The 15,653-nt window shown below is 43.1% G+C and overlaps 2 protein-coding genes across 4 annotated transcripts in view; both read right to left on the bottom strand.

Moving 5' to 3' along the window:
• Nucleotides 1–2,651, bottom strand: part of ZFYVE16 (zinc finger FYVE-type containing 16) — a 29,592-nt gene extending 26,941 nt beyond the window's left edge. For all 3 annotated transcript variants that reach the window (XM_051643031.1, XM_051643032.1, XM_051643033.1), the window contains exon 1: nt 2,600–2,651. The gene's annotated coding sequence lies outside the window, so the exon portion shown is untranslated. The remainder of the gene's footprint in view (nt 1–2,599) is intronic.
• A 512-nt stretch (nt 2,652–3,163) lies between these two features.
• CCDC125 (coiled-coil domain containing 125) lies at nt 3,164–15,560 on the bottom strand. Its single transcript, XM_051643588.1, has 12 exons — nt 15,290–15,560; nt 13,691–13,749; nt 12,216–12,302; nt 11,252–11,329; nt 10,536–10,621; nt 8,384–8,466; nt 7,481–7,596; nt 6,835–6,942; nt 5,683–5,854; nt 4,156–4,289; nt 3,699–4,028; nt 3,164–3,661 (listed from the first exon to the last, which is right to left on the bottom strand). Exons 1-12 carry the CDS (start codon nt 15,558–15,560, stop codon nt 3,164–3,166), a joined length of 2,022 nt encoding a protein of 673 aa, XP_051499548.1.
• Nucleotides 15,561–15,653: the final 93 nt, after the last annotated feature.

Below are 15,653 nucleotides of genomic sequence, written 5' to 3'. Positions count from 1 at the left end.
TTAAGAAACAGAGGCAATAATTCAACTACACAAAACCTGTTACCTAAGGGAAGCAAACACTGTGATTTGGATGACTGGAGCATAAGTGCATTTAAAAACACTTCATAGGTCACTTATTTTATAACCTTTATAAGTCACTTCTAACATAACAACCATAGATTCCAGAGTTCAAAACCAACATTCCACCAGCAACTTCTCAACACACTCCCTGTTAGATAGAGAAAGGGCAAGTTACAGGTTGGATTTTTTTTTTTTCCAAATACAGTCCTTCTAAATGGAGGTAGTTAGCAGTTTTCAGTGGCGATAAAGTGTAAAATAAAATGGATGTTAATTATTACCAGCTAACAAGTTTAATGCCCGATGACAAGCTGCTTTTCGATGCTTAAGAATCCCTGAAAAACAGTCTCTGTGGTGTGAATATACTTAGGCATTACCAGATCTCCACAATTACAGCTAATTAGCACTGCAGAATCCAGGCCTACTTCTATATGGAGAATGCTAAACCAGCACAAGATCAGGTTTAGAGATAAACACACAGGTCTTCACTCCAGAAAGCTGACCACAATAGTCATCTTAATTCTAGGTTATCAAGAAAGTCTTTTTGCTCACTCCAAAGTTACATTATTTCAGGTCCATGATTGTGTTTAATAATTATATTTAGCCTGAGCAGGAAGCTATAATGAAGCATTTGTCCTCATAACAGGATTTAACAAGTTTTTTCCAGCTTACCCCCCAGCAACTGCCACAGCTAGAACAAAGCCTCTGAAAGAAACACAACCATTAAGAACTATCAAAGTTCTTAGGATTATAGAAGTGCTCATCAATCACAGCCTACCTCTTCTGCCACCCGGAGGTTATTTAATTAATTAGCAGCTCTCTCCTGCTCACCTCCCTCCAACATCCCTACACCATACACCTACCCACAGGCTTGAGGCTCTGCAGACAAAAAAACCCCAACAAAAACTAAGGGTACAACTTCCCCTGGAGTTCGTCAGCAATCAGCCTAACAGGGAAGTTCATTGCAACTGAACAAATGCTTTGTGAAAAACTAAGTGTTGTCAAATAAAAGCCAAAATCATTCTTGCTGAACAAGACAATATATTATCCAACCCAAAACCCGCAGTGTCTGCTGCCATTGCAAATGTCTAGCTAAATCAGGGGTTAAAGACAAAAGTTGCAGAAGTTTTCAGACACTTAAGGAAAAGATTATGGGGCACACTGCAAAAAACTAACCTGCTTTACTTAAAAGAGTAAAATTCTGTTAGTTCAACACAACTTTTTCAGAACAGAACTCTTACAGATTGCTTTATATCATCACCAACACCCATCAAAACAACTCTATCCTGACATAATTTCAGTCCCTGGAGATTGTTCTTCTGCTCATCCACAGTAATTTGTCAGTGCTTCTGTGAACAGAAAACAGTATCATTCATACCACATAAAAAAAACTTGTCAGCCAGTACTGATTTTCAGCAGTGCTCCAACACATCAGCAGCCAGACCCACAGCTGAAGAATCCACTTGCTCAGCTGAACAAATGACTCTCACAAGTTGCCCCCAGTGCCATCACCATTGGTCGTATCAGCATTTATTACTCAGCATTAGCAACTGAGTCATGAGAACATGATTATTACATCAGGTCTGAAAGATCATTCCTCAACAGAAGTCAGTGTTCCCTCAACATTCTCATCTGCTCTGATTTGTGTAATTACTAACTAGTACATTTAGTACTGACAGTCAGCTGGATCTTTTTCTGTACCCTACTTGTTTCTCCAAAATGTAATAATAACCACTTCTCTGCCACTAAAGCTTGTATTTCAATATAGACTGGGAATGTTTCCCAGTTCATCCTAAAGCACGTCTTAAAACATTTAATGCCTGTAGATGTATGGTGTAAGCACGTCCATTACACTCTGTACCCTACAGCAAAATAAATGGAACAGGAACAAGCAAAAATACCACCAGTATCTCTAAACCTTCAGGGGCAATTAATCCACCTAAGCAACCTAATACAGACTACACAGCATGAAGTGCTGTGAGAGCACCACGCAGCCAGTGGCTACAGTGAGCCCGTAGCCAGCTGCAGGCTAAAACACCACACAGGTTTTTGTCTCATCACCGTTTTCCCTTTCCAAAGAGCGCATCCACCGGTTCTGCCGAGAGGGTAAAACTCTTCTTGCACAAAGTTTCCCCGACTCACGACGGTCTTGTCACTCCTGAAGCACACAACCCCTTCCTCAGGCCCGGAATAAGCGCCAGTTTGGGGCACTTTGCTCGGCCGAGAGATCGGGCAAGAGAAAGGCAGCAGGCAGCGCCCACAGAACGGGGCTGAGGGCAGCGCTGCCGGGAGCCGCTCGGCCTCGGGGACAGCCGGCACCGCGGCCGCTCACAGCCCCGCCGCGCGTCCCCACGGAAATCCCCGGGCCCGCGGCGGGTCCCCTCAGGGGGCAGGGCCCCTCAGGGCCCCACGGCAGCCGGCGGCAGCTCCGCGGGGCAGCCCCGCGCTCCCCCCCACAGCGGGTGTCCCGGGAGGCCGCGGCTGCCGGCCCGAGCAGGCCGCCGGGCGGGTGGACCCCCGTCACCGCCCCCCACGTCCTCACCCCCAGGCGGCGGTGCAGAGCCCCGAGAGGCAGGAGGAGCGGCAGGAGCAGGAGGAGCGGCAGGAGCAGGAGGAGCGGCAGGAGGAGCGGCAGGAGGAGCGAGGCCGCTCCCGCCCCGCGGCGGCCGCCGCCGGTTCCCTCAGGGCCGCCCCTCCCGCCCGCGGCGTCACGGCCCCTTCTTCGCGCGCCCGGCGCCGCTCGGCGCATGCGCGGCCCCGCCCTCAGGAGGGGCTCGGCCCCGCCCCCAGGGAAACCCGCCCCGCCCCCACGGAGCCCCGCGCCTGCGCAGATCGCTCGGAGCGCTGGCCCCGCTCCCCCCCCGAGGTGACGCCGAATTCCCGGGAATCCGGGGTTTGGGAGAAGTGAGGGCTCAGGCAACGGAGAGCCCCGAAATGGCCGTGCCATCCACTACCGGGGGGCTGCTCCGCCAAGGCAACAGTTCCCGCGCTCTTCCGGCATCGCCACAGGCGGTGCCGCTGCCCCGCGGGGTGCGCGGGCCCTTCCCAGGGGATGCGCTCAGGCCATTCCCAGGGGATGCGCTCAGGCCGTTCCCAGGGGATGCGCTCAGGCCGTTTCCAGGGGATGCTCAGGCCGTTCCCAGGGGATGCGCTCAGGCCGTTCCCAGGGGATGCTCTCAGGCCGTTCCCACGGGATGCTCTCAGGCCGTTCCCAGGGGATGCTCTCAGGCCGTTCCCAGGGGATGCTCTCAGGCCGTTCCCAGGGGATGCGCTCAGGCCGTTCCCAGGGAATGCTCAGGCCCTTCCCAGGGGATGTGCTCAGGCCCTTCCCAGGGGATGGGATCAGGCCGTTCCCAGGGGATGTGCTCAGGCCGTTCCCAGGGGATGGGATCAGGCCGTTCCCAGGGGATGTGCTCAGGCCCTTCCCAGGGGATGGGATCAGGCCGTTCCCAGGGGATGGGATCAGGCCGTTCCCAGGGGATGGGATCAGGCCGTTCCCAGGGGATGTGCTCAGGCCGTTCCCAGGGGATGCTCTCAGGCCCTTCCCAGGGGATGCGCTCAGGCCCTTCCCAGGGGATGCTCTCAGGACGTTCCCACGGGATCTCTGCCCAAAAGGAGTTTATTCCCGCGGGTGGCTATACAGAGATGACGACCGTTTGCTCTGCGGTTGCGCGTGGGTTACCGCCCTGGCAGGGCCGGGTCCCTGCGGGCCAGGAGTGCGATTTTCGAAGCGTTTTCGCCGCGTTTTCCAGCGTTTTTGCGGCGGGCGCCGGAGGAGCGGCGTGCTGGGAGCCCAGGTTTTGGCGGCGGGCATCTGAGGGGCCCGCTGAGCCCTGGGCTTTGCGTGGACGGCTGTGCAGAGTGCCATTCCCGTTATCCTGTCCCCGAACAGCCTCCTGCCTCTCCATCGCGCGAGCCAGCATGTAACTCACCTTTCTTTGGTGAGCCAGAGCCTCCTCTTTGTCATTCACCTGTTGGTTTAAAAGAGAAAGAGGAGGAAGTCGTTTATAAGCGAAGAGCAAGGCAGTGTAGGCAGGTGGACAGTTGTGTTTTGCTCCCCTGAGGGCTGAAAGATGAGCAGCTTAACGAAATGCTAACCAAATCTATCAGTATCTTCAGGATTTCGTGAGGATTGTCTAGCTCTTCAACTCTCCTGCCGTCCACATCTGATGAGAGCAGCCTGGATAGTTTCTGTCCCAGCCTGGTTTTGCTCCTGTGTAGATTGACGTGCCCTAAGGAAAATAAAAAGTACAGTGAACCGTGGAATTGCTTTGGAAGAAACAAACCAACCAAGCAGCCAACCCTACTTTGGGATAAAAAGGGCATGTGTGAAGCTGTATTCTGAATTACCTCCTCTGAAAGGGCAGTCTGAGCCACACCTCCCATTGTACATAGAAAATACAGCAGATTAGGTGCATGCAGCACCACCCTTGGCATCCCTTAAATGCTAAGCAGACCTTTCATCATATAGATGGGCAAACTGAAAAGAAAAATCTGTTTTGCTGTATGGAAAATACTCTTTGAGCCTCCTGTTAAATAATAAGTCATGGTAATTTGTTTTTAAGCAGTAGGTAGCCTGAGGAGGGGGGGAAGATTCTTTGACACAGGCTGTTTAAAAGTTTCTTAAGGTTTCTAAAAAGATTAAAATACATGAAAATTATTTAACGTATGTATCAGCATATAGAGCTTGGAAGCAATGATGTTGGTACAGGGGAAACATGTAAGATGTATGCTGGCTTAGCATTGCATCCCGAGGGTGCTAAAGGGATCTAGAAGACCCACCAAACTTCTTAGGCTGACACCTGCAGGTCAGTGGCTGACACGAATGTATCCGGAGGTGCTGTTTCTAAATTCTGCTACCATGCCAGAAGCACTTAAATACTTCTCTTTATCCTTTTTCTTAATGAAGAGAAGGGTAGTTAGAATTTTTCCTCCTTTACAGAGTGCTTTGTAATTCACTTTGTAACAACGTTAAGTGGAGGAATAATAATAAATACCAAGGTAGACACAAATGTTTTCAAAACTGAGTATTTTCTAAATGAACAACGCTTTCAAAAGCCAGAAAAAAGCTCAGTATATATATATTTTTTTTGCATTTGCTCCTCCTTCCTTAACTCTTATATAGAGCTTGTGAAAAAAAGCCCAGCACATCAAATGGCTGATAGCAACGCCCAGGCTAAACTTGCCACATTGTGAGCTTTTCTGTGCTGTTTTCATCATAAACATTTTTAACATACAGAATGGTATCGTCACCCTGGCAACGGCTTATTTATTCTTGCATGTTTTTTACTCATATAATACAGTTCATGAATGTGCAATTAAAAAAAAAAAAAGGTTGCATTAAAAGCCTAGACTGGTAGTTCCAATGTCCTACAGAAGTGTTTATATATTCCCCTTATCTACCTTACATGACACAGGCGAAACTTGCAGCGGATTCTTCAACTACGTGACACTCTATTTAACGTGTTTACCATTTTGACATAATTTTGTTCCTTTTTTCTCATCTCTTCAGAAACCCCAGCCAACATTTAAAACAGAACCACCCCCTGAGAAAGTCTGCTTGTGCCACTTGTCAGCTAACTCATTTCTAGTCAACCCTCACAGACACAGAGCATGCCCAGTTACCATCATCTTTCAGCCGTCTCCAGTTCATAAATTTTGTTTCCTTCTTAATCTTTATCACTTCTGCAAGCCTCAGGGCTTGGTCCTTCCTCTGCATTAGCTGCTGCTCAAATGCAATTCTGAAGGCATCTGCCATTACATAAGCTTCATCTTTACTCTTCTTCAGATTTTCAATCTGGTTTTAATTCAGAGGAAATGTAAAGTATTATTAAGCAATTTGCAAGCAACAGTGGGTTTAAAATGTGTATTAAGAGGCAGACTGAAAACATTAATGCAGAAAACTTTTAACTAAAAATAACCAAGGAAGTAGCAGAAACCAAGCCACGTGCTTTCTTTGCCACGTTAAGAAATACATTTTGAAATGTGTACTGAGGTCCTTACACTTCCCTTTCTATGCATCCACACACACCAGCTGCCAGAAATGCCTACTTATCTCTGCATCTGTAGAAGAGCTTGAGGAGGGCATTTGCGTCCCATGCTAGCTGGGCCAGGAGCAAAAGGAGCAGAGGATAAGTACCTATGGCAGGAAATAATAACTCTGGGACAAGAGGGGCATGACAGGATCTATTATCAAAACTGTACATCAGCTAGAACTTCTGCACCAGGACCACGAGGATCGTTACCACATTTGCCAAATCAAATACAAACCCGAAGAAAAATTTGAAAACTACAGGATTTCACTACATTAAAAAAATTAAGATCTTGAAAATTATTTAGCCAGTTAGGGTGTGATGTAAATAACACAGTTTTCAGCAAGATCAGCTTCCTGGCCTGGCTGGGTGAGCAGGCTGGCAAGTGCTGATGTGAGAGGTGGAAGGAAGGGAGGGGAAGGGTCAGCAGCAGTCCACATTCACACTGTGTATACATTTGCAGAGTGCATAACCTTAGAGATTAAGAAATACAGGTGGAAGGTAAAAGAAGGTGAAAGAGAAGGTTGTTTTAGCTAGTAAAGCTGACTGAGACAATAATTACAATTTTGTATCAGCAAATGTTGGGGCATTACAAGCATTACGAAGAAGCTACACGATTTCTGAGATGCATTCATATTTACAAACACATTAGTTTGTGCAAGCTGCAGTGGAGTGTTTCTGGCTTTGTGTGGTTTTCAGCACAAGAATCTCTCTGCTTGCTCATGTCTAAGCCAAGCAGCATTACCTCCTGCTTGAGATGAAGAAGTTGCTTTCGAGTTACAGCTGCCATTTTAGCACAGGGGCAAGGTTGCCCCCCAGAAGTATTGCAGGTGCAGGCTCCAAGAACTGCCAGCTTAAAATCCAAAAGAAACCACCAGTTAAATATCTAACTGCATACACAACACAATCCAAGAGATGCTAGATGACTAGCAAAAAAATAATCCTGAAACTACAAAGGGACTGTAAGGGTCAGGGGAAGGAAGCTACAAGAGATTTGGGTGTGATGGCTTCTGTCTCAAATCTAGTTTTCAGCAAGATAACCTAGAGGCAAAAATCATCAGCCTGTGTATCCTTCTCCCTGCAGACCTCATCAGAATTTCTTTATTTGCTCAATAAAGTAAAGCACTAGGTGCAGGGCTTAGGATTTCAGGTGTTTGGAAATAAAAATCAGCATGCTGGCCTCTGGAAAATATCCTGATGCTCCATCTACTCTTTCTTTACAAGGCAGACCTCAAATGACAAAACTGGTTAACAGGCGTGTAAGGCCATATTCTGATTGGCTAAAAATGGGTCCCAAGAAACAATTAAATAATCAGTAAGCAAAACGTAGTTATGTGTTTTGAATATAAGTCTGAACCAACCATTCTGAAAAACATGCAGGTTGTACTTACTTCAAGACCTGTGAAATCTGTAATGTCACTTTTATTCAAAGACATGTTTTCCTGAACCACCTTCTGTTGTTCCACATCCAGCAGTGCAAGAAATTCCAAGCACTGCTGATTCAGGACTATCATAAAATAAAACAAGGAAAGAGATTTAAAAAGCCTGCTGCTCTTTTTTTTTTTTTTTTTTTTACCTACACCCAAAAGAAGCATTTTTGTAGTTTAAGCATAGCTTGGAAACATGATGAGACTATGTAGACATAGAAACTTGGATCCCTTTTTCTTCCATCTGTGTTTTCCTAATGGAAATGTCCCACTGGCAGAGATGCCATCTTGTATCTTCCTCTGCCTCAGGACAATGGGCTTATCCCCTTTGTGCACTTGTAACTGCAGCAGCTGCCTTTTTAGAATAGCACACTATTGGGAAAATAATCACCCATGCCAACGATGTCAAAGCTTTTTTGGAAACCAAAATAAGGAAAAGGGGCTTGAGTCATCTGACCCTTCCTTCATAACTATAGTCCTACATAACTAGAAAGCCATAATGCCACCAAGTTTGTGCTAGAGGAATCTTTATGTGGGTATGTTACCAGAGAACTGACGCACGTCCCACCACACCCAGGGTGTTACCACGTCAGTGAGACAATGTAGGTGTACCTCTCCCACACATGATCTACTCTTCAAGCTATGCATACCTGACTCTTCCTATCAATTATTCTTTTTTTCAGTTCAAGTGACAATGTGAGAAGAAAAAAAAAATGTAACTTCTCTGTTTAAAAAGGGTTTCTACATATCCACCAATATCACCTGCCAGTAGCAAGACTTATCCAGACAGAAAGTTTCCTTTGTAGCTAAATCCTGAATGATTCCTGAGTAACAGTTTATGAAGAGAAGGAGCTGTTGGTGGCTTACTTGCATTTTCAGCTTTAAGAGTTTTAACTTCTTCTGTTCTCAGTTTCAGTGCTTCCTTAAGAGCAGCATTTTCACAATATATCCTGCAGAAGTTAGAAAGAGGCATTATCTTCTAAAAAATGTATTGTATTAAAAAGGGAACTCAAAGGAAAAAACCCAACAAATTAGCCTGTTAAAACATTGTGTTTCTGCAAATAAAAATTATTATTACTTTCAAGATTAAATAAAACAAACAAACAAAAAAAGAAGCAGAATTGAAGAGCTGAGTACTCAGTTTGATGAAATATTACCCATGCAGTATTATACAACCAGTGTCCTTGCTGGTAAGGGCTTTTGTAGAAAAAAATGTAAAATTTTCCTATAACAGTCTCTGTACCAGTAGTATGTACCATGCTGTGAGACTCAAATCTGCTAGCCAGGGCTCAATAAGCAACCTGAAACTACTCCTGACTAACTCTCTGAAGAAAGTTGTGTCTGTAGGCTTGGTCTGGAAGCAGGCTGTGCCAGGCTGGCTTCTGTGGAATCCACAGTACTCAGGCAGCAGCTGGCTCTGCAGGGAGCAAAACCAGGAATCTCTGCAGAGGTTTCTTTGCAACCCAGATAGCAAGGGCTGTTCAAACAGACTCACCTTGCTCTTGAAACCACACCCTAGCACAAACAATTTGAGCATGTCCACGTATGTTTGAGCGAATGTTAGAAGGGAAAAAATGCTAAAAATCATTAATGTGTAAGTAGAAAGTACAAACAGCTTCAGAGTTTAGTAAGAGGCAAGTTTGATTACCATATTATCATTAGAAACTCAAATAAATTAGTAATTGTGACCTTTTGAAACGCTTGCTAGAAATCTCTCACTTCCCTGAAAGAACAAAATTGTTATTGGACAGGTGACAACATGGCTCTGGTCTCAGTTTTAGAAAATAAACTTCCTGCAGTCTTAATACTGTTTTTAAGAACACCTGTACTTTCAAGCTGGGCAACCTGAGGACATACAAGATGCATTTATAATGTATTTTTCTGTGACTTATTTAAGTATTTCCTTCTTAAATAGAAAAATGGCAATCAGAAGTACTAAGCAACAGAATTTTTGATGCATCTCTTTGGCTGTCAGCAAATAAAATGTACTGTGAATTAGTAGTTTTGTTTAAACAGTAACTCAAATTATTTCACTTGAATAAACAAAGGGAAATACACACTCTTCTCATCCTGCTGTCTCAGGTATCAGAAAACCTTTTTGCAAAGCAGTCTGAGCTCCTGGCTTGCAGTTTGCTGAAGGTGCATCTCCAGCACTCGACAGTTAACACTAGTTTTGTTGCTCCAAACTACCTGGCTACACTTCCAGTCTCCTAAGTCAGGCAAGCCAGAGGGTTTTTCAAGGGGTATCCCTTGACAAGTGTTAAGTAAGTTAACAGTGAACAAGACACAGTATCTTAATAAAACTGTTCTCACAAGTTAATAGTTTGTTAACTTTTGGCTTCCTTTCTGACTCTCAGTTTGCAAGTTTTAAAAAATGGTAACTCTGGTAGGTAGACTTCAGCTACATCATATCTACATCTAAGTAAGTGAGCCTGCTGGTCACATTTTCCAAGGTCTGTTATGGTATTATTAGTTTAGTGCCTCTGGCATCTTCTGCTTGCCTAACCACACCTGCTCTCCGTCCAGAATAACTCTTATTTAAACAAAGAACCAGTTGATCAGCTTGTCTGAAAAGCATTCCATTTTACCTGTACATAGGCTGATACCTATAATGCAAGAAAATAAAGCAATGATTAACCAGCAAATGATATTTCCACATGCATGCACATACCATTATTTTCTATGCCTCATTTATGTTTAAAGTAAACAGGGACAGTCTGGCTCCAGCTGGCTCTCATAATAATGTAATAGGATGAAAATGAACACTCAGCCTAGCAAGGGTAGCCTACATACACACTAACGAACTGAGACTTACTAATTTTACTAGTTTCAGTTGAAAAATACAAATGAGAATAGCATGAATATTAAATACAACTTCCCAAATTTGTAAGGAAATCAGGAAAACGCAAAAAAAAACCCAAAAAACCTGGTGGAGAAAACTTAAAGCCCAAGAAAGGTGACATACAGCATTCAATGCAATTAAAAAAAAACCCCAAAATACACAGTGTAGGTTAAATACCTGTCATATTTTTCTGTCCACGTGTCTTCTATGTTTTTAAATCTATCCTGATCAAATTCAATTTCCCATTGCAAAATATTTATTTCCTGTGGAGACAAAACAAAGCAGCAGCAGTTCATGGAAAGTCTCCCAGTCAAAGGAAGAGGAGGAAGTGCTGGTGCTGAATTTGGCACTAGCAGAGATGATCTTGGTAACCAATGATGAAGACAATCTATGGTACTGTTAAAAGTGCACTTGGTGCCAGACACCAGAAAGTTTCTGCATCACTGATCTATGGATTTCAGACCATGTTGCATGAACTAATGCCTGTAGTGTCTTACGACAAAACCAAATTCACAGTGTAACATTTTGCTGTCCCCTTACAGCTCTGTGAGAAGTCCACATAAATTGAGAAATTCCAGCTCAATAACTCAGAAACAGTGCAACTCACTATGAATGACAGTGAAACTCACAACGAAGGCCAACTGAAAGCACAGAAAGAACTCCAGGAACTTTCAAGTATTATTTGTACACACTATAGCATCAAAATGTTTATATCAAAAGAGTGATACATGAACACCTTCCCCTTCTACTAAAAAGAATATGAATACTTTCCAAAAGAACATGAAAGTAATGGCAGCTTTGTACTGATTTAAATAAACAGTCTGAAACCCCTTTATAAACAGCAATGGACTTCTATGTTTTTGTACAGGGGTGAAGGAAACATGCACCCCTACCTTTTCTAACGTTCTCTTTTCTTCCTCAGTTTTTTGGAGCATTGCTTTCGTATGACTAGTGGCTTTATTAAATACTGCCTGAAAAAAAACAAAAGCACAACTCTGTCAAATGCTGTAATTAAGTCTACTTAATTTGGCTTTAGCCAAATTTTCAGTTTTACATCAACAGAAGTGCATATACTTGGTTAAACTTGAGGATGCAGAATTACAAACACTAACAACTTGCTTGTTAAGTCCCAGTGGGTTCAAATTTCAAGTCACTAAATAGCTATGTTGCATATCAAACTGGTGTTTCAATCCCATTATCTTCTCTATTGAAAAATGTAGCATCATTTACAGCAAGATCAAATCTTCTTCAGGGCTTGTGCACAAAATCAACTCTTAAAAAACTTGATTACAACATATTTATACTTTGATCCAGTCGTAACTTAATACAAATGTCCAAGGGTAGGAACTGCAGAACTGTAAAAGGATTATGCAAGTAAGGCAACAGGAATTGATTTCAACATAATTCATTGTGATATTGAATAAAACTGTTAAAAACTGGAAACAACAGACTAATGTGTAATGCATACTGCCTTCTAAGGCAAAGATGAAAACTGAAAATATCTGTGCTTTGCAGCAAAACAACAAGCACTGGCAAAATCTAAAATGTACAGGCCTGGAAAGAAGGCTTTGTTCTTTAATGTAAAATAAATAAATTTTCAAGGATCTTCAAAGGTAAAATTATGATAATTTGCTGCAACAGTAAAGTCTCCTAAAGTATCTGCAATGGTTCCATGTACAAAAAGTAGTAAATTGTAGAAGCCAAGTCTGTAGACACCTGCAGGCTCATTGCCTTAAATTACAGCCCTGGAAAAGGACTTAAAAGTTTCAGGGATTTGGATGAGGAATGGAAGGCAGATTTCTTCTGTGTTCTTTCCTTTACCACCAAGTAACTAAAAGATTTCTGAACAACTCCTACCATGCTCTGCAGAATTCGAAGGGCTTCATCTTTTCCTTCAAGCTGTCTTTGAGATGCTTCAAGCTCAACTTTCAAAATTTCAACCTCCTGAAGCAAAAGAAAACAGGTGCACTGAGTGAAAGATAAGCTAATCCTGTTAAAACTCAACTGTAATAGCAATGGGAATCTGCTCTCTTCAGAAAATGATCCTTTTCCTGTTTCTACCCTATATGATTATTTTCTCACTAATAGCTTGCTTGTGATGCAGCTTGCACAGGTTAGCACAAAATCCTTAAATGAGAATAACTTCTAATTATTATTTTTTCTGCTCCTTTCCAGTGTATTCAGAAAATAAACCACTAAATAATGCAGTTCTGCCTTGCTAAAGAAGTTGTATACACCAACACAGGTCTGGAGCTTTAAAATAAGTAATCACAACAGAATACATGTTGTAGCTAGAAAATAAACTGTATATATTACAAATATATACTAAATAAATTATTAATATGATGTACTATATTATACAAAGCATCCATACCCTATAGCACAAGTATCATGTTACAGCTGTTAGATCAAAGCCAGTACTTGTCCAGGACAGAACAACAAGGACAAAACCAATTCCTGCTCCAAGCCCTGATGCCAATCGTGTCTTGATGGAACATTCCCACCTTCAGAAGGCAGAAGTTTTTCCACTTCCAAGAGCTAAAAGAAAATGTACTGCTATGTATGCTTATCTTTCTTTAACCCCTATGTAAGTGTCACTCAATTGTTCACTTGTGGTCACACCAAACCTTTTTCATAGCTTTTCCAGTTCTATTACTTAGCTTCTGGTACTGAAACTGTACCTGGAACAGTGACCCTTTCACAGACTGGGCTATTTGGAAATAAATAGGACTCCCTGATACTAAAACTTGCTGCTCAATGAAGCTCCATCATGCTAAAACAGCTTGAAAATTACCTACTGTGAGCTTTCCTGAGGTTAAAGAGCACAGAGCAGATTAAGTGTGTATTTTTACAGCTGTGATCAACGTGCACTTTCTACCTGGACTGATGCCAATGCACCAATACATTTAACCATGGTAAAATTAAAAGGTAGGAGCTAACTACCTTTCAGCAAAAACACAGATTTAAACCCTAAAGACTATTCTGTTCACACTGCAGGTTTTCAGGCCCAAAGCTTAATTTGAAAAAAAAAAAAATCCTGCTAGAAAAGAATTACAATCCTTTATTATTCTCTACATGTTTACAAATACTTCTAACCCGCCCCCCCAAATAATAATAATATAAAAATCCAGAGTATAAACTGCATCTCACACTGATTTCCTGGCATAAAATTTCATGAAGCTTCCAAATGGCACTCTTAATTTCAAGAACCTGGATCCCTCCAAGATTCTGGATATGCCAAGATCTTTAGCTACACTAAAATTCCATTATTCTTTGCTACATTAGAAGGAAATGTAGGTTTGAAGAGCAGAAGACTTGGCCTAGTTACTGACCTCTAGAGCTTCCTGTAGTTGTTGCTTTAGTTCTTCATTTGACACTTCAGTATTAGAGTCTGTAGGATTGACAGGAGATACTGAACAATGAGGTATTATAATATTTACAAAAGAAAACATAAAAATGTGCTTTACCTTGAAAGCAACATGCAGAAGTGAATTTTCATCTTTGTGGGTTTTTTTAATTCTGGAGCTCATAAACAGACTTAAATATTTAAAGACTAAGCTCAAACACATTATTTCACAGTTAATGAAATGGGAAAAAAAAAGACCAGTATAAAGAGACCTACAATAAGGAAAAATTATTTCAGAATTTCCTTAAAAAAAACCAAACCAACAAAAAAAACTCCCAAAATTGCCACCTTGATGCAAAAAAACCCATTCATTTTTAGATCATTTTCAAATTGCCTAACTTTTCAACAACCCAACTCAACAGTAGCCAACACTCTTTAGAAGTAGGAGCAATTTTCAGGAGATGGGGTGGGATGGTGGAGTATTCCACAAGATCCAAAGTTCCTCTAAACAAGCAGTTACTACTGGTTTTTCTCCAACTGAGCATTGCAGAGGTATGTTAAGAGGCAACCTCCCACTAAAGGTTCTTGTGGGCTTAATTCATGCTTTCATGGATCTTGGTGAGTGAAAAGACCTAGATGTAAGACAAGCATCATATTAAGACCTGAAGAAGGACAGTGAAACCAGTAAGAATTATGCTGGTTTTGCACCATCTTCCCACTGAAGATGCTGAAACCAATAAATGATAATTACACTGCTTAGTTTACTGCAAGGTGTGGAGAGGATAGTGGGGGACATCTTCTAAAGCAGAGACATAAGCAAGTTATATGGAAATACTTGTCAAGATACTAAAAATGGCTAAAAATTTAAGGGAAAGCAGCTAAAGTATAATGAACAGCACTGCCTTTTTTATTTACAGCCGTGCTGTCTTCACAAAAAAATGAGAACAGAAGTAGGCAGGTTCTAGAAACAACTTCCCTCAAAATTACGCCAAATCACAAATTTCAACTAAACAGCAGGCAAGAATTTGAATATTTAGCCATAAGCTTTGGATACAATTGCTGGGAAGACACAGGGTTGAACAAACCTAAGCCATTCCATTAAATGTCATGTATGTATTTAGAGAAAAAACATGCTGCCCCCCCCGCCACCCCCATTTTTTGGGTAAATGTCACTTTCAAATGCAAAAGCAAACACTTTAAAATGGTAATTTTACACTAAAAAAGCCTACAGCGTCCTGCACTGCAAAGCAACTCTGCTGTTACATGTTCTGGGAGGGAGATGTGGGCACAGAGACTCCTCTGGGGCCGTCGTGGGCAGCGTCGAGCATCCGCCTCCTCCTGCCACCCTCGCCGGAGTCACGGGCTGCACCCACCAACCTGCGAGGCACCAGCACTTCCCGGAGTCCTTCAGAGAATTCCGAGGGTTGTGGCAAACAGCTTGAATCGACGCGGTACCTCGGTTAAAGCAGCTCAGCGGCTCGGTTTTGAATAATAGTAATATAACAATAACAACGACAACAATAATACATTTTTATATCAGCTGAACGTTCTCCCAGCGAATAACTAACTTCTGGACGGCTCCTACCGCAGCTGCTCCGCCGGGTGCAGCCCGCGAAGGGCTTTCTGCCGGACCCCCCGCCAGCGCCGCTGCCTCCTGAAGCCGGAGGGGCTGCAGCATCACCTTCCTCCCCTCTCCCGGCCGGCCAGACCGAACTGCAAACCTTGCCCGATCCCTTTCTAGGCCTCAGCGAAGACGAGTTTTGTAATTTTTCCTCTCCATAAACACCCCCAGGTCTTCTCCCAAGCCCGTTTCCCAAGTCTCCGCAGGTCATGTCATCCTCGTCGGCTTCCTCCATCTCCTCCTGCCGTTTGGCTGTTTGTTTTGCTTTGTGGCACCCAGGGCACCTCCCTGACTGGCGCTGCCGGCGGCTTCTCCCCCAGAGCAACAG

The sequence above is a fragment of the Apus apus genome, chromosome Z (assembly GCF_020740795.1).
Source record: "Apus apus isolate bApuApu2 chromosome Z, bApuApu2.pri.cur, whole genome shotgun sequence".
Lineage (NCBI taxonomy): Eukaryota > Metazoa > Chordata > Aves > Apodiformes > Apodidae > Apus > Apus apus.
The sequence above is the reverse complement of the archived record's forward strand: the minus strand, read 5'-3'. Positions and strand labels throughout refer to the sequence as shown.